The following is a 16,646-nucleotide window of genomic DNA, read 5'->3' as shown; positions in this document are numbered from 1 at the left end:
CTCATTGCAGACCCGTCGAAGGCCTGCTAGGCCTGGCCTCCACCTGGAGACCAGGATCTCTGCTTACACCCTGTCCTGGTGAGAGGCAGAGTGAACGCATGGGCAGAGCCCTGCTCTGGGAGACGGAAAAGTTCCTTTCAAGCCCCAGTCCCTGACTTGTTGAGTGGCATTCAAGTTCCTTCTCTTCTCTGAGCCTCAGTTTCTTCATTTGTGGAGTAAGGATAAGAACATTATCGTTTCCTGAGCCAAGCACAGCCCTGAGTGCCTTAGCTCAGTCTGACTGATGCTGCAGCCATGGCCCCACCCTATGAGGTAGATCCTAGTGCACTCTCTCTGGCTCAGTTTCTCCCTCTGTAAAACGGGAATAATACCTGCCTCGTGAGAATCACCTGAAGCCAGGAGGCGGAGGTTGCATGCAGTGAACCAAGATCACACCATTGCACTCCAGCCTGGGCGACAGAGTGAGACTCCATCTAAATAAATAAACAAACAAACAAACAAACAAATAAAACCTGCCTCATAACCTTGCCGTGAGGAGTAAATGAGTTAACACACACACAGGTGCTTTAAGTAAAGCTGGGCACACAGTAATCACACACCCAGTGTAGGCTGTTGCTGTGACCGCTCTCTCACAGGTGAGGATACTGAGGCACAACATGCAGAAACCACCTGCCCACATCATACGCTGCGAAGTCGGGCACCTGAGCCTGCATGGACCACCGCACTATGAGCTGACGGATGTTGCTAAAGTGTCTGGCACACAGTAGGTGCTCAGTGAACTGTGGTCATCGGCGACCTCACATCACTGCAGGCACACACAGAGGGAAGGAGGCCACATCCAACCTGTACATTTATTTACAAGGCACAAGCTGAGAGCAGGTTGGGGGCTGCCCCATGGCCTTCCTACTTCTCCTGGGCCTGCTGACCCCATCATCTGAGGCCATGGGTGATCCCCGAGATGGGGACCCCCAGTGGTTGGGTTGGGCTGGCTTGGCCCTGAGGCAAGCTCAGGGGTGGTCTCCTGTGTCCCCTGGCTTCTCCCCTCCCCCTCCACCAGGCCTGGGCTGGGCGCCCTCTTTCTCACACAGAGTTCCTGTGTGTTGGTGGTCGCAAGGAAGGTGGGTGGGGGCCAGCCTGGGCCAGATGGTGTGGGCTCGGCCTTATCTGCTGGGAGCAGGGAGGCGGCGGGGGCACAGAGGTCCTCTCTCACAAAGCCTGCTCTGTCTCCCCTGGCAGCTGGGCCTTAGGAATTGGCGTTGCGGCCTTCCTGCCCTGCCAGGAGCCTCCCATCCATAACCATAGAAGCCCTACATGCTGAGACCCCCCAGCCATGGTACCCCGGCTAGGAGCAGGCCCAGGCTGAGGATGCTCCCAGTGGGGAAAAGCAGGGGTCACCAGGGCGGCAGTTCAAAGACGGGGAGCTGGGGAAGAAACCGGGAGCGGCTTCAACAGGGGCCTGGAGTCTGGGGTGTGGCCGACTGGCTGGAGCCCTGTCTGGGGAGGCCACACTCCGAGGCGGCTCACATCGGGGAAGCGGTCACTGCGCAGGGGCATGGGGAGCCCCGAGCCTCCCAGCCTGGCACAGCCTTGTCCTGGCGAGCCTGCCCTGGGGATCTGGCTGCCTTCTCTGGCCTTCTGGGCTGTGTGGCCTCAGCCCTGGCCACAGTGTGGCTGTGTCCAGGCCTCAGCTGCGCCCAGGGCTCAGACCCCCAGAGCCATCAGTGCCCCTGAGCTGCTGATCTTCTTGAAGCGGTTGGCAGCGCTGACAGCAATGAAGTTTTTCTAGAGAATAGAAGACAGGGAGTCCCAGTTAACACCAGGGCAGGCGGGCAGCTGCAGGGTGTCTGAGCATCCTCTAAGTCCCCTGCAGTCCAGGAGGGTCACAGGCTAGGGAAGGCACAGTGCCCAAAACGGCCACAGGAGGCGCCATGACACGGCATTGTCCAGGAGTCCTTCCCTCACTCAATGGATAGGTCAGCCAGACCTGAACCGAGGATGACTCTGCTCCAAACACTCCCATGGCTCTAGTTTTGCTCCAAGTAAAACATAAACCCCTTGCCATAGCTGATGAGTCCCTCTACCTCCTGTCCCCCTCTTCCTCTCTGACTTCATTCCTAACGTCCTTGTTCACTCCACTCCATCCATACTGGCCTCCTACCTGTTCCTCAAACTCACCAACTGCACCTCTGCCTCAGGGCCTTTGCACTGGCTCCTCCCTCTGCCTGGAATACTCTTCTCTCAGTATTGGCATGGCTCACCCCCTCCCCACCTTCAGGTCTTTGTTCACATGCTTCTCAGTGAGCCCTTCCTGACCCCCCTATTTAGAAGTGCAGGCTGGGCACAGTGGCTCATACCTGTAATCCCAACACTTTGAGAGGCTGAGGCAGGAGGATTGCTTGCCTGAGCAACATGGTGAGACCTTATCTCCACAAAAATATCTTAAAAATATTAACTGGACATGGTGGCATGTGTCTGTGGTCCCAGCTACTCAGGAGGCCAAAGGAGAGGATCACTTGAGCCCAGAAGGTCAAGACTGCAGTAAGCCATGATGGCACCACTGTGCTCCAGCTAGTGAGGCAGAGTGAGACCCTGTCTCTAAAAAAATAAAATAAAATAAAAGTGCAACCTCTCCCCTGGCAGATGGCCCTTATTTTTTTCTAAAACCCTTCTTTAACCCTATTTCCCCAGGGCTCTAGAAAATGCCCCACCTCAGCTGGGCGCAGTGGCTCACACCTGTAATCCCAGCACTTTGGGAGGCCGAGGCGGGCGGATCACAAGGTTAGGAGTTCAAGACCAGCCTGGTCAACATGGTGAAACCCTGTCTCCACTAAAAATACAAAAATTAGCCAAGTGTGGTGGTAGGCACCTGTAATCCCAGCTACTTGGGAGGCTGAGGCAGGAGAATTGCTTGAACCCGGGAGGCGGAGGTTGCAGTGAGCCAAGATCATGCCACTGTACTCCAGCCTGGGTGACAGAGTAATACTCCATATTGAAAGAAAAAAAAAAGACAGAAAATGCCCCACCTCCCATCAAAAGTAAGTCCACAAAGATCTTTGTCTCTTTTGTCCACTCCTATATCCCAATGCCTAGAAGTAGCAGATACTCAAGAAATATTTGAAAAATGAAGGAAGGAAGCCAGAGCCCCAGATGGGTGGGGCTGAGTGGAAGGCTGGGTGGAGGTCTCCACTCCAGGACAGGAGCCAGTCCAGGGCAAAAACAGAAAAGTAAATCCTGTCTTCCAGACAAGGCCCGGCCTGGTCAACAGAACCTGCCAAGGCAGGGACGGTGGAGGCTGGGATCTGGCGCCAGGAGCTCTTCCCACTCCAGAGTCCTCCCTCCTCCCCACCCCGAATCCAGCAGTACCTTCCAGCGCCTCTTCATGAGGTATTTCTTAAGCAAGATCTGGGACTTAAGGCGTCGGTTACAGAGCTTGGCTTTCTCTGCCAGGTTGTTGAGCCAGGGGTGGGCGAGACACTGGGCTGCACTCATCCGGGCCCTGGGGGAGAGGCAGCATGGTGAGGGTGGGCTGCATGCTCATGAGGCCCCATGGGCTGAGCTGGCCTCTCTACCTGGCTCCTGCCCTGCCAGCACTCAGACACGCTAAGGTTGCACACATACAGTTCAGGTTCTGGGGTGAGCCTCACCTCTGGTCCTTGACGATCAGGTTGGAGACAAAGTCTTTGGCCTCGTCTGATACGGCTTCAAAGGTCTCTTCGTCAAAGTACCAGTTGCCAGATAGAACGTTGTTTAGGGTCTCTGTGTCATCATCTCCCAGGAAGGGGGACAGGCCGCTCAGCCTAGAGGGAGGGGAGAGCAGGGGGAAGGGAGGTGAGATTGCAGGTGCTGAGTCACCTTCAGGAGGGTAGGGAACAGGGGCAGATCCTAGGAGGCAGCGCCATGTGCTGAAAAGACCCCCAGCCTCTCATGGGACAGACCTGGGTTTGAATCTGGCTGGGTGACTTTGGGTAAGTCACCTCCCCTCTCTGAGCCTCACTCTTCTCATCTGTAAAATGGGCATAATCATCCCAGCTTCCCAGGTGACAGTGAAGAGGAGGAATGACGAGTGCAAGGTATGTGGTGAAAACATAGGAAATGTCCACTGGCCCCCTGCCCACCCCAGGTCATCCGAGATCTGCTGTCCAGATGCTATGCCTTTATACGGACCTTGGTTTTTCCATCTATAAAATGGGTACCACGTTCCCCTTTCCTGTTCTCCCTAGCACCCCAACCCCAGCAGACCTCTGACTGAGGGATAGGGGAGGTGGGACCACCTTACCAGGACCCCAGGGCCAATCTTGGCCTCAGCCGCTTGCCCCCATGCCCCACCAACCCCATAAACACGACCCGCCTCAGAGCTCACAGCATGTAGGTGATCACCCCCATACTCCACATGTCTGTCTTATCGGAGATTTGGTCATAATTCACCACCTCAGGTGACAGGAACTCTGGGGTCCCAAAGTTCACCTTCAGCTTCTCGTTGGGGTTATACCTGGAGGTGAGACCAAGGGCTCAGAGCACAGCTCCTGGCCTGTACCCGTGCCCCCGCCCACCCCATCCCCATCCCCTGCCAACCTCAGAGTCTTGTCTTGCCCTCCCCACCCACCCGGGTGGTACCTCCGTGCCAGGCCGAAGTCAATGATCTTCACCAAATGCCCCGTGGTGTTGACACACAGGATGTTCTCTGGCTGAGGAGAAAGGGGGTGGCCTGGGTTGGCCTCTGACCAGCTTACCCTCCCTCTCCCACCAGGCCCATGCAAGCCCCAGGCTCCCTGAGGCAGAGGTCTAAGCTGCCAGAGTGTGCAGCTGCCAGAGACCCTCCAGCCCTGCCTGATCTGGGCACAGAGAGATCTTGAGGCAAGTCCCCCAAGAGGGGCTTCTACGAGGCCTTGAAGCACAGGACCTGCTGTGATGGGGTCAGGTGGGATCCCCTCCGTCTAAGGCCATGAAAGAACCACCACATTCTAGCAGTTCTGAGGATGGGGAAACAGAAGCCTGTGAGAGGAGGCATGACAGCCTGCTACTTCCTGCCCTGGGCTGGGGGGCCAGTGCAGGGCCACCCCCAGATACATGAAGCTCCAGAGAGGAGAGAAAGAAGAGGCCAGCTCAGTTGGGGCTTCACATCACTCCAGGGTTGCCGGAAGATGAGCTACTCTTGTCTCCCCAGTTAGTGATGATGACGAGCTACAAAACGTAAGGCCCGGTCCACTCACTTTCTCACTTTAGCTCCCTAGTCCTTCCCAAAGATCTAGGAGGCACACGCTGTTACCTTGAGATGAAACTGTGACACTGAGATACTATTACCATCCATTCCCATTTGACAGCTGAGAAAGCTGAGGCTCAGGCACAGAAGCGACTAGGTCACAGTTGCCCAGCAAGTAAGCGACAGAGCAAGGAAATGAACGCGGGACTGACTCCAGCCCTGGCCTTGTGATGTTCTGATACCACCACTACAGGGCTGGCTCTTCCAGGCCAGGGATCATCTTCTCCTGGCCTCCTGGGTCCCACCCTCAGGGTCTAACAAACGTACCCAGTAGGGGCTCAGCCAAGGCTCAGGGGAAACCTGTGTCCCATGCACAAGTGAACACGCGGATGACATTACTGTAAGCCCAGTTCCTCTCTCCTCTGGGCCTCCGTTTCCTCTTCCTATCACACAAGGTCACAGGACTAATCTGAGGTTGCAGGGTATAAACATTTTTAAGTTAACAATGGTTCAAAGGCAGGAGATTTTGCACAAAAACCCTGAATTCCAGCACCTCCTGAAACACCGGAAGCCCTGGCCACATGGGCCACATGCCTTGGAGCAAGTTGCCACTGACAGCCTGAGATGGGACAAACGTCCTCCAGCTCTCCCGTGGTCACCACCCTGCCCCGATCCCTCCCATTCAACATGTTTTTGTTATTTGTCTGGGCTCTGTGGGCATTTGACTTAAGTCCCCCAATGAGACACTTTCTGAAGGCACTTTTACAACTGATAGATTAACTCAGAGTAGATACGAATGATTTTAATAGCTTGGCCTGGTGTCCCACAAAACAGGAAAGAAAAGAAGGTTCCCAGGGTACAAGCACTTGGGGAAATGAAGCAGACTTAAATCTCCTTTCAGAGATTCTCCGTCTACACATAGAAGGCCCTCAGAAGCCCTGCAGCCAAGAGACCCAGAACGTGGCCTGTGGGCTGGAGTGCACTCAACCTACTTGACTGTGAAACACTTTTTTGATGAAAAACGTATAGTTATCCCGAAAAAAAAAAAAAAAAACACATTTTAGATATAGAGGCTCACGACTAAGCTTCTTCCCAGAGCACTGCATTTTAATTGGGAGACCCTATTCTACCCCAAAGAAATTAGCCTTCACAAGCAAAAGGCAGGCTTCCAATGTCATCATGCAGGCACTAACTGCCCCTGGCTCAGCGAAGGGGCCACCATCTGTCCAGTAACTCAGGACTCGCCCTTGATCCTTTCTTTTCCTAACCCTCACACATGCAAACCCTCAGCACATCAGATTGGCCCTATGTCCAAAATGTATCCTCCATCTGGCCCCTTTCCCTCCCCTCCCCAGCTGACACTCTGGCTCAAGCCCCCAGCGTCTCTCTCCTGGCTTATGTATTCCATCAGCATCTAAATTCCCTGCATCCACTCTGGCCCCACTGAAACCCACCTCCTCAGTCTGTTTGTGTCCTCCTCTGTCAGTGGCAGTGATACTAACACGCCTAACCCAGGGAACTGTTGGGAAGATGGCACCCTCACTCAGACAGCATCAGGCACAGAGCAAAACTGGGACAGGTGTTAGAGGCAGCAACAGCATCTCCCTGTCTGCTTCAGAGCCGTGCCGACTTCAATTTCACCCAGTGCGATTCCTCATTACTCTTGTGTATTTTCTCGTACACTTTTCATTGCTTAAAGTGACCTATTTAGTCAGTCACTGTTTTATGAATGTCTGTTTCCCCTGGAGGCTCCATGAGACAGGGACCATTTCCTTCATAGTCCCTATGCCTAGCACCAGGCCTTCCAGGAGCAGGTACCCAGCACGTGCTTAACAAATGAATTAAAGAAAATACCCAGCCTGTGCTTATGGAATGAACGAATGAAACTACTATCCACTTTGCTGATGGGTGCTCACATGCCTCCACATTAAGATTCCATGTCCTGCCACTTAACCCACAGCATTAATACCTGCCATCAGGACTGCCAACCCCCTGCACTCCTGCTGCCCTTGCCTGCTCCACACCCAGAGCTCCACACTGAGCTCTGGACAGCTACTGACAACTGACTGGAGTTGCTGCAATGTATAAAACCTATCTGCGGCCAGGCACGGTGGCTCACACCTGTAATCCCAGCACTTTGGGAGGCCGAGGCAGGCAGATCGTCAGGAGTTCGAGACCAGCCTGGCCAACCTGGTGAAACCCTGTCTCTACTAAAAATACAAAAATTAGCCAGGTGTGGTGGCACGCACCTGTAATCCCAGCTACGTGGGAGGCTGAGGCAAAAGAATTGCTTGAGCCCAGAAGACAGAGGTTGCAGTGAGCCAAGATTGCACCACTGCACTCCAGCCTGGCCCACAGACCAAGACTCTGTCTCAAAAACAAAAGCCTATCTGCTCTTCCTGACCTACTATGTGCACGGTACTGAGCAAGGTCAGAACAGGGATATCAGGCTGGGCACAGTGGCTCACGCCTGTAATCCTAGCACTTTCAGAGGCTGAGGTGGGTAGATCACTTGAGGTCTGGAGTTCGAGATCAGTCTGGCCAACATGGTGAAACCCTGTCTCTACTAAAAATACAAAAATTAGCCTGGTGTGGTGGCAGGTGCCTGTAATCCTAGCTACTCGGGAGGCTGAGGCAGGAGAATCGCTTGAACCCAGGAGGTGGAGGTTGCAGTGAGCCAAGATCACGCCACTGCACTCCAGCCTGGGCAAGAGAGTGAGACTCCATCTCAAAAAAAAAAAAGAAGAGGGATATCAACATTCTTTCATGAAACATTTTTGTTAGCCCCTACCTCATGCACATTGCTGCACTGACGCTATACTTATTTGAGAGCTCTAAGAATGCAGGAATTTTTATGTTTTGTTCACCACAGGATCTTCGCCACCTAGAGCATTGCCTGGCATAAAGTAAGCCTTCAAGAAATATTTGTTGATTTTGAATAAATGATCAGACACTCATAGTACCTGTCATGGGCCAACGCTGAGGCAGGTGCTATTGCAACACTTACTAGTCACTTGTCTGTGTGACACATTGAGCTTGGGGCTCACAGGACTGCAAAACGCCCTTTCAACAAATACTTAGTACTAGACTAGAAGTTCCATGAAAGCTGGCACCATGTCTTTCCCCGCCCCTCCCCCTCTTTGCTGTGTCCCTGCTCCTGGCATTGGTAAGTATTCCATAAACCCTTTCTGAATCTATGATGGGAAGGATGGATGAAGGAAGAGAAGGAGGGATGGGAGGGCAGAGGGATGGCTGGTGACAGCACTGATCTCAGGGGGTTGGACGCTGCCCCTGACCCTTCCCAGGAGGCCCCAGTCCAGTACCTTGAGGTCCAGATGCAAAACCCTCATCTTGTGCATGAAGAGGATCCCGTCACAAATCTGCCTGACAAACACCATGGTGTCCACCTCAGTCAGATGGTAGTCCTCATCCACAATCCTCTCGAAGAGCTCTCCACCCTCGATGCTGTGTGCAGAGACCCCTCCACGGCTTGCTCCGTGCCAGCTGGCACCCTCACCCAGCCCCTACCCCAACTTCAGGCACTCACTACTCCATGAACAGGACGATCTCATGCGGAGTCTCGATGGCTGCGTACAGCTGGATCAGATTGCGGTGGTTCAGCTGGTTCATGACCTCGATCTCCAGCAACACCATTTCCTGGGGACCAGGGAAGTCAAGGGTACCCGTTGGACACCATCACTCCCTGCCACCCACCCTCCATACCCACACCCTTGACCAGGTCTGCTAGCCTTGCCCGGATCACTGCTCAGCCTCCTCCTCGCCTCTCCTCTCTCCCCCAGCCCCACATCTGTGGTCCTCATCACTCCAAGTCATGCCTGCTGAGACATCTTCCTTCTGCCAGCTCTTCTCCTGAGTACTGGCATGCCAAGGGCTCCATCCTCCCCCCTCACTGCTTCCCTCTCTCTGCTCTCTCCCTGGGCATCTGCATCAAGTCTCATGACTTTACATTTTATCCAAAGTCATCAATTTCCAAATACATATCTCAACCTCTGAGCACTCCACTGAATTCTAGACTCCAATATCTCTGTCTACGTACCTTCGTTGTCTAATAGACATCTCAAATCTATCATGTCCAAACTTAGACCCTAGACATCGTCCCTTCCCCACAATTGAGTTGCTCTTGGCTTGCCTGGCAGCAAAAGTACTCCCACGCTTCGCCCAAGGGTGCAGGACAAAGTTACGAGCCATCCTAAGTTCTTCCCTTACTCTCACGCCCTCACGCCCCACCTCCAACCCAACTCTTCAACATCGTCTACCTTCAAGCTAGATTATACATCCAATCATTCTCACCTTCTCCACCACTGCCTTCCTAGTTTAAGACACCATTATTTGTCACTTTCAGAAAGTCGTAAGCCAGCTGTCACATCGGTAGGCTGATATATCAGCTATAATAGGAATACTTACACCATGGGAAATGGCAAATGCTGTAAATCGGGCCTCTCTCCACACCTGCCCTACCCAGATCCAATGGTTAAACACTAACCCTTGTTTCACTGGCAGAATGGCTCCCCTTCTGCCTTTATCCACTCCTTCATTCAGGTCTCACCTCACATACCTCTTTCCCAGAAAGGACTGATCTCACCTCCCCATGTAAAAGGGCCCTCATCAGCCCTGTACCCCCTCTACCCTACCTGGCTTTATTTTCCCTCCTAGCGCTTCTCAGCACCTGATGCCATGCCTTTTTTCTTTTCTCTCTCTCTTTTTTTTTTTGCTTTATGTTTTAATTGTCTCTCCCTCCACTCTAACATGTCAGCCCATGAGGGCGGGGGTGTTTTTATTTCACTGGCATTTCCCCAGCCCCTGACCCAGTAGATGGCAGAGGAAAAGTGCTCAATAGTTATCAACTGATAACTGACTCCAGTTAACTGAGCCGCAGGTAGGTGCTGAGCATCTACGCTAAGCCAGAGCCTGTGATAGAGGCCTGGGACCCAGGAGTCAATAACACGGATCCAGGCCCTGTGAGTGGAAGAGACAAAGAAGGACATTATCACATAGAAAATGCACTACTTCCAGTGTGCTTAGAGCCATGATGGGGACCCAGGGCTAGAGCGACTAGAGCTGCTTCTCATGCTCTCGCTGGGAGCAGGCCTGTGCCCACACTGCAGTTTCTGTCTGGGATGCCTAGACCCTCACTCCCTGGCACCTCCTGCTATCTCTGGCCCTCAAGCCTTTGCTCCCGTAGTCCCCTCTGCCTGAAACTCTGCCCCTGCCTTCTCTACTGGAATGTCTCCTCATTCCTCAAAGCCCTCACTCAAAAGGCAGCTGGTCCAGGAAGCTTCCCTGACCCCTCAGCCTGAGCCAGAAGCTCTCTTGAACCCTCACATGCTACCCCCAGTTTCCCTGAGTGACAGCTCTGTTCATACCAGGTTGCTATTACCTCCTCACATAGCAGACTCCCTCACTCTACCTGCCTGCATTCTTTCATTCCTTGAACAAATGCTGCTCGTGGCCTCCTCTGAACCTAGCCCAGGCTGTGGGTGCTAGAGGCAAAGCTCTAGACCAGGCTTGTTTACCTTGGCATCAGTTTCCTGAGGGTGGGGACCACACCCACTTCACTCCGGGACCCCAGTGCCCAGCACAGGGCCTGGCCCAGAGCCCACACTCATCAGTGTTTGTTGAATTTGAACCAGAGGGCATGAATATCCCATGCCTAAAAGGGGAAGTCCTCAGATAAGTTCAGTAACTAAAGTATCTGGTTATGGATAGGGTCCTCAGGCCCCTCCTGCAGGGCTGTCCTTCCATCTATCTGTGTAGTATTTTCACTGCAACAAACTCCCACAACAGGCCCCGGGTTCAGCAGCACCGGTGGAGGGAGGTGAGAGATGCCCATTCCAAGGATCCCCTCCCCATCCTGGGCAGATACCACACCCCCACCTCACTACCTTGTCTTTGGGAGTCTGTTTCTTGATGACCTTGGCTGCCAGCTTGAGGCCTGTGGCTTTCTCCTTGCAGGTACAGACTGCCCCAAACTTGCCACTGGAAAGAGAAGAGGCTGTAAGGGGACCCCAGAGCCCACCGGGGTCAGTGGCATCCTTTGCTCTGTTCCTAACTTGGTCCCAGGCCCAGTGGTGCCTCTGGATCCCCTTTGGTGAGACGGGAGCACTCACCCCAGCCAGCCCTGACTCCCTCCTGAAGCTGTGAGCTGTTCTGCCAGGACAATGGCTGAAGCAGGCTCTTTGAACCACACAAACCACGTGCACAGGAAGGGCAGGTATGTAGGGAGGATGGCCCTGGGATGCGACCCTTAGAGGTTTAGGGCGGGCAGGCCCTGGGCCCTGGGGGAGGGCACCTTCAGGCAGAGGGAGGATCTGCAGAGGTACAAGACTGAGTCAGGGCTTTTTACAAAGCAGGAATCACCATGAGGGGGTCAGTGTGGTGCCTGGAGCTGAGACAGACAGAAAAATGTTGTGTATTTCCTACGGAAGCACTGAATGGCTGACGGTGTGTCTGAGTAAGTGACAGCAACACTGAGTGCATATCAGCATGTGACAGCTGCACACAGTGTGTGTCCCACACAGAGGTGAACGTGTCCACGTGGCCATGTCTAAGCGGGGTGCGTGTCTGGGCCTTGCACAGGGGAAATGTGAAGCCACAGGAGCCTGGCGCGCTCTCTGTCCATAAGTGCCCAGCTGGGGTCCCAGATCTCACCCTCCGAGCGCCTCCTTGGAGTTCATACTGAATTCACTGTTGACATTTCCGGTCCTCAGCTCCACCATGCGGTGAGGGAAGGGGGCCGGGGGTGGCGGGCAATCATCTGGGGGACAGATCACAGCCCTCATGGTCCGTGCCAGGGGCTGCTGAGGATTCCCCTTGGCACCACCCCCTCCTGCTGGCCTGGGCCCCATCCGGGGAAGTTAAGTTCACCAAGTGATACCTGGGAGACACCTGGCTCCAGGATAGGGGCTATGGGGCCCAGTTTCCAACGTCAGTTCTGCCACCAACACAACACCCCTATCAGAGAGGATCTAGTTTCTCCTGGCAGAACAAGCGGGATGGGAGCTTGGTTTTTTTGAACCCTCTGCATTATAAGGCACGAGGACTACATCCCGAGCTATCTGCATTTCCACCAAAAACAATCAAACACAGCAGCTATAAAGCGGAATGCCGGGCCGTGGGGTTGCTATGTCTGAATGATGGGGTAGGTGGTGGGACCTGCCCACCCGCCATTCTAGTAACACCATAAGCTGGCCAGACCGCCTATGGCGGGGCGGGACCAGGGACTGGGCTGTTTGGTGGGGAGAAGTCGCCACCTAGTGGCAAGTGTGGGTTACCGCTCGCCCTGAAGGCTGGCAGGGCGGCAGGCTGTCCTCGGGAAATGAAACCTCTTTATAAATAGCAAGAGGCGGCAGGGAAGCCGGGCTGGTGATAAATCAGACGGCCTTTGGAGGTGGTTCAGATCCCGTCACCCTAGGATGCAATTTCGGGGCGGGGCGGAGGTCTCTGCGGCTGCTAGGGGCGGAGGCAGGGCTCCTGGCTGCCGCCCAGCCGCCAGGTCCTCCCACCCTGTCTGGGTGGCACGGTGCCGCTCACCAGTCAGGCTGGCGGTCTCCCAGGGCACTTCAGTCTGGAGGCAGGGGGGCATCAGGACACTCTGGGCTCTCCTGACCCCATCTCACCCCACCCCCAGCCCTGCCGCACCCCTGCCCAGGCCCTTTCCCTATTCACCTGCTGGCCAAGCTCACTCACGCTCAGTGCTCTCTGCGACCCACGAGCAAGCCACGGGCTGCTTGTTTAATCATCAATGAAGGCCACTCCACAGTACTGCCCCACTGCACATGCCCAGCTTCCTTGGTCACTGCTCCCACACACAGGCACTTGTGCTCCTCAGCTCATGAGCCCTCTATAGCTCCCATGACCCTACCCCACTATGCAGTTTAGCTACTAAGCCTGGCATTTGAGCCCTTCTACAGATTGACTCCAAATTCCATAGACCAGAGAGTTTATGTTGCTCCAATAATCTGCCTGATTTTTCTTTTTTTTAACCCCATTTTAGTCAAAGTAGAAAAAAGTCAAAAGTGGGTTCTGGAGTCTGGGTGGACTGACAGGTTCAAATCTTGTCTTCACTGGATATTTTTGGGCACTTCATTTTCCCTTTTCTGAGCCTTCCTTTCCTCACCTATCAAAAGGGAATACCAAATTTAAAAGTAAAAATAAATTTTAAAAAATAAGATTGAAAAAAGCCAGGCATGGTTGTACACGCCTGTAGTCCCGGCTACTTGGTAGGCCGAGGCAGGAGGATTACTTGAGGCTGGGAGTTTGAAGCCAGCCTGGGCAACATAGCAAGATCCTATCTTTTAAAACAAACAAATGAGTAAGTATTCATTAAAAAGGGAATACTTTCTGGAGTTGTGTGACCCTTAGATGAATGGGCCTGGGTAAGGCATGGCTCAGGGCAGTTCAGACCGCCGAACAGGAGACTTGGGACTGACAGCCCCTTTCCCTCCCCATGGCCCCAGGACAGCCCCAGCCCCCACCTGCCCCCAAATCTGGAAGCAGCCTACCCAAAATCTGGAAGCAGTCCTCCTCCCTGGCTGTGAGACAGAGGGCCTGCCCCACCTCGGATTTCTCTGAGGGAACAGCCTGGAATTCGATCCCCCTTGAGGTGTCCCCTTGCACCTCAGCCTGGCCAGCCTGGCCTGGGGTTTTCTCTCCCACTTCCTTCTGGCTCTCTGCCAGGATGCTCTTTCCTTCTGCCTTGGCTGGCCTGGGATCCGTGGGGCCGTGGGTCATGGGCACCCCTTCAAAGGTGAGCTCTGATGCCTCACTTAGGGGCTTCTTGGCCAGCAGCTTCTCAGAACTAGAAGGTGAGAACACAGAGGTAAAGCCCTCAGCGGCCACAGCCTGTGGCCTCAGGCAAGTCTCAATGCAATCTGCAGAGCTAATCCAACCCCATCCCAAATGCGTGGTGTAATACAGCTAAATTCACTTGGTACAAAATCAAGGGATGTTCATGACTGTGGTCATTATCTTGACTACCAACACACTAATAAATCATTAATAACTATTAATAGGATTGTTGATATGGTTAATCATCATGTGGATACAACTAGGGAGTTATGTAGCTCTTGATTCATAAAATCTGTTGTGATATAATTAATACATAATTACCAAATTGATATGGTGTTATTATTGTGGCTTACAATATATCATTAATGACCTCGTTAGCATTCAGGTAAGTATAACTGATTGCATCACAGATGTGCTATATTATGGTTATGAAAATATTGTCAGTGATCCTCCTATCTGGTTATTAGTCATCTTTTCATATCTTACCAATAATTATATTAAGAAGAACAGGAAAATGCTGGATGTCCTAGGAAATACACAGCCTTTTGCCTGACACCTTTAGCCTTTCTGCCTGACATCTCAATCCTGCCCTTGGCTAGACCCAAGCCCATGGAGTAAGGGAAACTCTGGACCCCAGAAGCCTAAGAGAAGATATGTTCAATCTAGACGGTCTTTGAGGGTCTTATTCCAGCTTTCTACGAATTATGGCAAGGTTCTGGTTTCTGCAGGGGACGAGGTGGTAGATGCAATGCGCAGGACAGAGGAAACTAAATGTCAGAACTATCATTCCCAGCACCGAATGTCATGACGACCATGCCTAAGACAAGGGAATTAAGCAGGAACCCTAGGGTAGGAGCCACAGGACCCCTCCCCACTCCCAGGAGGGGATATTCACCTGGAGATGATGGCGGGACAGCTGGGGCTATGCAGAAAGGCGGGTGAGCCCCTCCTGGCTGCTGCTTGGCCCTCTGCTGCCTTCTTGCTCACCCTGGGCTCTCCAGGATCCTGGCTGCCTGAGGCTCCCTCTTCAGCCTTGGGCTTCTTGACACTGGTCTCTGGCGTTGCAGTCTGCTGGGGCAGGGCTGCCGGGGGCCAAGCACTGCCCTCCGCAGGCCCCCCGCCCCTGTCACCCTCTCCCTCAGGGCCTTGGCTGCTAGTTGATGGTTGGGCCAGGGTACCATCCCCTTTCTCTGGGGCAGGGGCTTTGGCATCTTTCTTCAGGGTGGGTGGATCGGGAGCTTTCTTTGGGTCTGGAGGGCCAGGGTCTTTCCCTGTACCCAGGGGTCCTTCACCTGCAGGACCTTTAGGTGCCTTGTCTGCAAAGGAGGTGAGATACCCATCAGGATCCACCCTCCTTTCCCTCCCTCCCCACCCAGGCTGGGCAGAGACCAGCTCTGGGCCCAGGTTCCCACCCAGGCAACAACTTGCAAATGCTTGTCCCACTGAGTCTCTGGGGCCACTTGATGGCCCCTAGAGATGAGCTGCTGTGACCTTGGAGGGCCTCTGTGGGAGGCTTCCGGCCCTTTGGGTGGACCTTGGTGGCCCCCATCATCCTTGCCCTGACTGTTTAGGTGCATCCCCAGTAGCCATCCCTGGTGGCTTCACATTTTCCTGGTCTCTCCAGTAAGGGCTTCATACAGGCCCTGGACCCAGCCCAACCCTAGCAGAGATTCCTCTGTTTCTGGGTGCCCCATGCACCATGCAAAGGCTGGGGCACAGAACTCCCACTGAGGAACCTGCCCAGCCCTGGATTCAAAACCCCCCTTCCCAAGCTCCTCCCTCCATCTCCTGCCCCAGCTTGGCACCTGTTGACGGGTTCTGAATTCCCAGCTCAACTGCTTCATTTTCTGTCGCCATGAGGTAGGGAGGCGTGTGCTGCTGCTTGTCTAACTCAAGTCTTTCTAGCTGCAGAAACAAGAGCGGGGTGTGTCAGGCTGTCCAATTTCCCCTCTCGTCTGGCTGCAGTGAGATAGGAAACTGAGGCCTGCTAACTGAGGGGAGAGAAGTACCTGGAGTAGAGAGGGGCAACCTGGTGGCCGTCTGTCTCCCAGCGGCTGCTCAGGAGCAGTCCTGGGCAGTTGTAAGGGATTGGGCCTGGTGGGCAGAGGCGGAGGCAGGGGTGTGGGCAGTGGAGGCGGGGACGGAGGAGAGGATCTCTTACACCAGGGGCCATGCAGCTAGGACTGCCACCACCTGTCACTCTTGGCCCCTGTTCAGAGGACACGGCATTCTTCCCATGGCCCGACTGGGGGGAGAATGATGTTGGAACAAGCGAGAAGAGAAAAGGGAGGGGTATCTGGGGCGCTGGGGGAGCAGCCCTTTCCCCAGGCCTTGCTCAGTATCCCTGACTTGGACAGGATCAGAGGGGGCCTGGAAGAAGGGGAGTACTCAGGTAGGCCTGAAGGGCAAGAGTGTCCCCAGGCTGAGCCCTGGCCTGCCCACCTGTGTGCTACATCTCCTGGGGCTCCCCAGAACCTGGCTAGAGCCACGAAGTCCCAGGGATGATCTCCCTGACCCTAGTGCCCAGCTCTGTGCCCCGACATCTGGACCTGCTTGGATCATCTTTGGGTAAGAAATTGTCTCGGGGGCACTTGCTCAACACATCCCTAGGCCTGGAAGTTTATTTTGAAACTGTCCT

General features: G+C 54.0%; 1 protein-coding gene across 1 annotated transcript; it reads right to left on the bottom strand.

Moving 5' to 3' along the window:
• Positions 1-837: 837 nt before the first annotated feature.
• On the bottom strand, positions 838-16,090 carry MYLK2 (myosin light chain kinase 2). Its single transcript, XM_073011850.1, has 13 exons — positions 16,018-16,090; positions 15,814-15,913; positions 14,904-15,324; positions 13,723-14,018; positions 11,870-11,975; positions 11,104-11,197; positions 8,748-8,857; positions 8,524-8,665; positions 4,615-4,685; positions 4,361-4,489; positions 3,645-3,797; positions 3,364-3,496; positions 838-1,782 (listed from the first exon to the last, which is right to left on the bottom strand). The coding sequence occupies exons 2-13, from the start codon at positions 15,863-15,865 to the stop codon at positions 1,702-1,704; spliced, it is 1,788 nt and encodes a 595-aa protein (XP_072867951.1). The 5' UTR covers positions 15,866-15,913; positions 16,018-16,090; the 3' UTR covers positions 838-1,701.
• Positions 16,091-16,646: the final 556 nt, after the last annotated feature.

The sequence above is a fragment of the Chlorocebus sabaeus genome, chromosome 2 (assembly GCF_047675955.1).
Source record: "Chlorocebus sabaeus isolate Y175 chromosome 2, mChlSab1.0.hap1, whole genome shotgun sequence".
NCBI lineage: Eukaryota > Metazoa > Chordata > Mammalia > Primates > Cercopithecidae > Chlorocebus > Chlorocebus sabaeus.
This window is presented reverse-complemented; position numbering and strand designations above follow the sequence as displayed.

Coding starts and splice junctions, on each gene's coding strand:
- MYLK2 (XM_073011850.1), bottom strand. CDS start 15,865: ATGGCGACAGAAAATGAAGCAGTTGAGCTGGGAATTCAGAACCCGTCA. Junction 11,976..13,722: donor GGACTGCTTCCAGATTTTGG/GTAGGCTGCTTC, acceptor TCTGTCCCCCAG/ATGATTGCCCGCCACCCCCG. Junction 3,497..3,644: donor CTGATCGTCAAGGACCAGAG/GTGAGGCTCACC, acceptor CCTCTCCCCCAG/GGCCCGGATGAGTGCAGCCC.